The 4268-nt window shown below is 18.1% G+C and overlaps 1 protein-coding gene across 1 annotated transcript in view; it reads left to right on the top strand.

Moving 5' to 3' along the window:
• The window catches only part of PGSY75_0823000 (putative protein kinase), a gene marked incomplete at both ends in the record, with an annotated part of 4878 nt that extends 957 nt beyond the window's left edge, over positions 1-3921 (top strand). Inside the window, 2 exons of the mRNA XM_018785355.1 lie at positions 81-362; positions 453-3921. Of these exons, the coding sequence (XP_018642322.1) occupies positions 81-362; positions 453-3921 (3751 nt within the window). The remainder of the gene's footprint in view (positions 1-80; positions 363-452) is intronic.
• Positions 3922-4268: the final 347 nt, after the last annotated feature.

The raw sequence follows: 4268 nt of genomic DNA, 5'->3' as shown, positions 1-4268 counted from the left end.
TTTTCATATATAATGAATACTAAAAAAAAAAAAAATAAATATGTAATTTTCTTTTTTTTTTTTTTTTTTTAATTTTGTAGATTACCTTATAACCGTATGAGTGTTTATGAAAATAATATTTATATATACAGAAGATTTATATTCAAAAATTTAGATCACTATTTATCTGATAAGACAAATACAAACAATTTTTATTATTTTTACATATTTCAAATATTTCTATCTATAATACAACTTCATTCCTTGGGTATATATCATGGGCATATAAAAAGAGAAAATGTGCTTATACAAAATAATATGCACATTTTTTTAACAGATATTAATATTCTTAACGACTATCTATATTATATACCTCAAATAAGGTAATAACCACATATCAATAATTACAAATATTATATTATATATATATATATATATATATATTTATATGGATATTTATTTTTTCGAAATAGATATGAAGATGAAAGAAAAGGACGCTTGATGAAATTGCAGGAAGATATTTTTAACCTTGGGATTCTAATCTTAGAGATATTATTAAGAGACAAGGATGTTTCTTATTTTTTTTTGGATGAAAATTGTGCATATAAAAATGATGATAATTTTTATAGTGGAAGGAAAAAACAAAGTGGGTTGACCTTCTTAAAGAAAATGGAAAACATAGATGAGGATTATAAAAATGAAGAAAAATTTTATTATGATAGTAATGAATATGGTCCTAATCAAAATTATTATAATAGTGATAATTATTATAATAATGATATATATAATTATAAAGAAAAGTATATAAATGATAACAATGAAAAAAATATAGAACAAAAAAAAAATTATGTACATGCATTATCTTTACCTTCAATTACAAAAAAAAAAAAAATGAAGAATGAAGAATATAAATATTTTAATAAAAACCAACAAAATATAAGATTAAATATTGATAAATATAAATATTATAATTATCATTATATAAATAATGTTAACTATATTAATATATATAATGATATATATAATAATGTAAGTCCATTTTCATCTATTGATTATAATGGAGAGAATATTTTTTATGATAATGATTCAAACTTTTTTAAAAGACAACCTATCAAAAATTCTAATACACTAAATATCAATGGAGAGATAAATGATGATTTTAATAAAAATTTTTTATGTAATGATAAGAATATAAATGTGGAAAAGACAAATAAAGAGGTAACACCAAAAAAAATGTCACAAGTTGAAAATATTTATAATGTCACGGATTTGTTTGAGGATAGATCTAGTATTATAAATAATAGCACGCAAATGGGTGATAATAATAATAATAATAATAATAATAGTGATAATAATAATAATAATAATAATAATAATAACCATAGTGATGATAATTATAATAATAATAACCATAGTGATGATAATAATAATATTAATAACAATGTTGATATATATTATAATAATTTACATAATAATTCCAATTATTATAATAATATTTATATGAAAAAAATACAAAATAAAACAAAAAAAAGTGATAATAAAGATAATAATATGGTACCATATAAAATTTGGAAAATTGTAAACCAAGTAAAAAACCCATTAATTATTTATTCCCTTATTAATCATTTTTTTTCATATAAAAATAATAATAAAAATATATTAAAAATATTTAATTATTGGTCATATTATATATTTCCAAGTACATACAAATACATTTTCTTTCCTTTATCCATATTACAATTACATCCAATATTTAAAAATTCAGACTTTTTTATATTATTGTTACATTTTAATTTACCATTTATTTTATTTCATCTAGATTTATTTTCTAATAAGGAGCGAGATAAATATATTTTATTAAATATGCTTAACAGAAGGAATTACAAATCTGGTCATGTAACCACAAACAAAGGATCTCATGACAAAAGTGAAAATATGTATAGTGACAACGAAGATGATGACATTGATGATAATGATAATAATAATAATAATAATTATTATTATTATAACTACTATGATGATTATAATTATGGGCATGATCCTTCTAATAATCATCACAGTTATAATTATTTAGGAAGATTAAAGTACTACTTCCATATTGTTCATACTCACACGACAAGCATAAATAAACATCAATTGAAGACATACATTATGAATACAAATATAAATAACCAAATAAAAAAAGAAATATTGAAACAATGGTATTGTTACAAGAAAGAAAAAAAAAAGGAATATGCAACACAATATGTTGTAAATAATAAAAATAATTTACATCATAATATATATATTAAGAAGAAGAGTAATTATGATAATCACATTTATAAACTTAAGCATCAGGGAGATACCTCTAAGATCATCCATGATAATCAAAAAAATATTAACCACAAAAAAATGAAAAGTAATAGTAAAGATAAATATTCTTCAACATATTGTAACCATATAAAATATAATAATAAAAAAAAAAGTTACCATTCACTTAGTTATTTCCCTTTCCCTATTTTGTCTTATAAAAACGTACATGCGTTTTATAAGAATTTTTTAAATTTTTATAAATTTTTGTATTATCAAATTTTTTATGAACAAAAAAGTTATATGGATGTGTTTAAGTGTATGGAATATTACAAAAGGGTAATATATAGTCCATTATTTAATGATTTTTATTATAAACAAGATAGAGAAAAAAAAAAGACAAGAATGATGAATAGTATAAACATGAAGCGATATTCTTTCAATGGAATAATTAAATGTGAGCATAACATACGATCAAATGAAATACAAAAAGAAAAAAAGGAAAAAAAATCAAAAAAGGAAACATCTAATAATAATAAAAATAATAATAATAAAAATAATAAAAATAATAATAATAATAATAAACATAATATTTATCAACATAATATCAATCAACATAATAATTATAACAATTTTGGAGCAAATGGAAATGTGGTAAAGTGGGAATTCAACCAAGATATATATCATTTAGTAAATATCATCATATGCTGTTATAATTCCTTAACATATAATTTCGTTAAAATGTTAAGCATCGAAATAATATATTGTATAATACTTCATGTATCTGAAAATAAATTAAATAATGAATTAATATCATTTTTATTATATTGTTTTAATAAAGAAAATGAGAAAATAAAAATTATGGTTCTAAAATGTTTTTATAAAATTATAAATAATTCAATGAATAATAGGCCTAATATGCAATTATATTTAGAGAAATTCTTACCTAAATATTATTTGTTAAAAAATCAAGATATATATGAAAAATATTATTATTCAAAATATCTACCACTTTTTTCTTATATTACTATTCAATATATATATAATGAAAGCTTATTGAAAAATAATAAAACAATAATAAAAAAAAACAAAAAATCTCAAATACCATATATGGAAATATTAAATGATATAAAAACAGAAATACATTTTATTCTTAATACTCAACAAAATTTTTATGAAAATTTATTCGAATTTTATAATTATATATTTCCATTTTGTAAAATTATGAACAAAAAATGGGTTAATATTTATATTCTACCATATTTATTAAAAAATATATATAAAACCAAAAATAATTTTATAAAAGCTACATGCGCAAAAGTTACTTTAAGAATCGTTTTTTATATTAATCAAAAAAAAGTATATCATATTTTCTTACAATATTTAAACAAATTATTATGTTCTCAAAATCAACAGATCATTCAATTTATTTTATGTGAAATTAATCACATTTTAAAAAAAACATGCAAAAAATATCAACAAGAACAAAAAAAATCCAAAAAATTCTGGAATTTCCTACGTAAAATTCAAATTGATCACTTATACATTCATCCGTCTATAATTATACAACAATTAGTTCATAAAATTATAAATAAATTAAAAAATATAGAGTATAAAATGAATAAAAAAAATAATAAAATGATAATTATGTAATATTATATGTGGTAATACACTTTTATGTAAAAAAAAAAAAAAAAAAAATTATACACTTGTCAATTTGTAACCAAAGGGAAATTTTTTTTTTTTACATTTTAATTGTAATTAATTTATTATTATTATTTTATTTTTTTTTTTTATTTTTTATTTTTTTTATTTTTTTTTTTTTTTTGTGGTACATGTTTTTATTCGAGATGAAAAATTTAGCCTATAAAAGATAAAATAAAAATATGATGACATTTGAATAAATTATACACATAATCATATATAATTAATATTTTGTTTTTTTTTTTTTTGTCAAACAATAATGAACAAAATAAATAAAATTTTCATATTTTTTATAT

This window comes from Plasmodium gaboni, chromosome 8, assembly GCF_001602025.1.
Source record: "Plasmodium gaboni strain SY75 chromosome 8, whole genome shotgun sequence".
In the NCBI taxonomy this organism is placed as follows: domain Eukaryota; phylum Apicomplexa; class Aconoidasida; order Haemosporida; family Plasmodiidae; genus Plasmodium; species Plasmodium gaboni.
The sequence above is the reverse complement of the archived record's forward strand: the minus strand, read 5'-3'. Positions and strand labels throughout refer to the sequence as shown.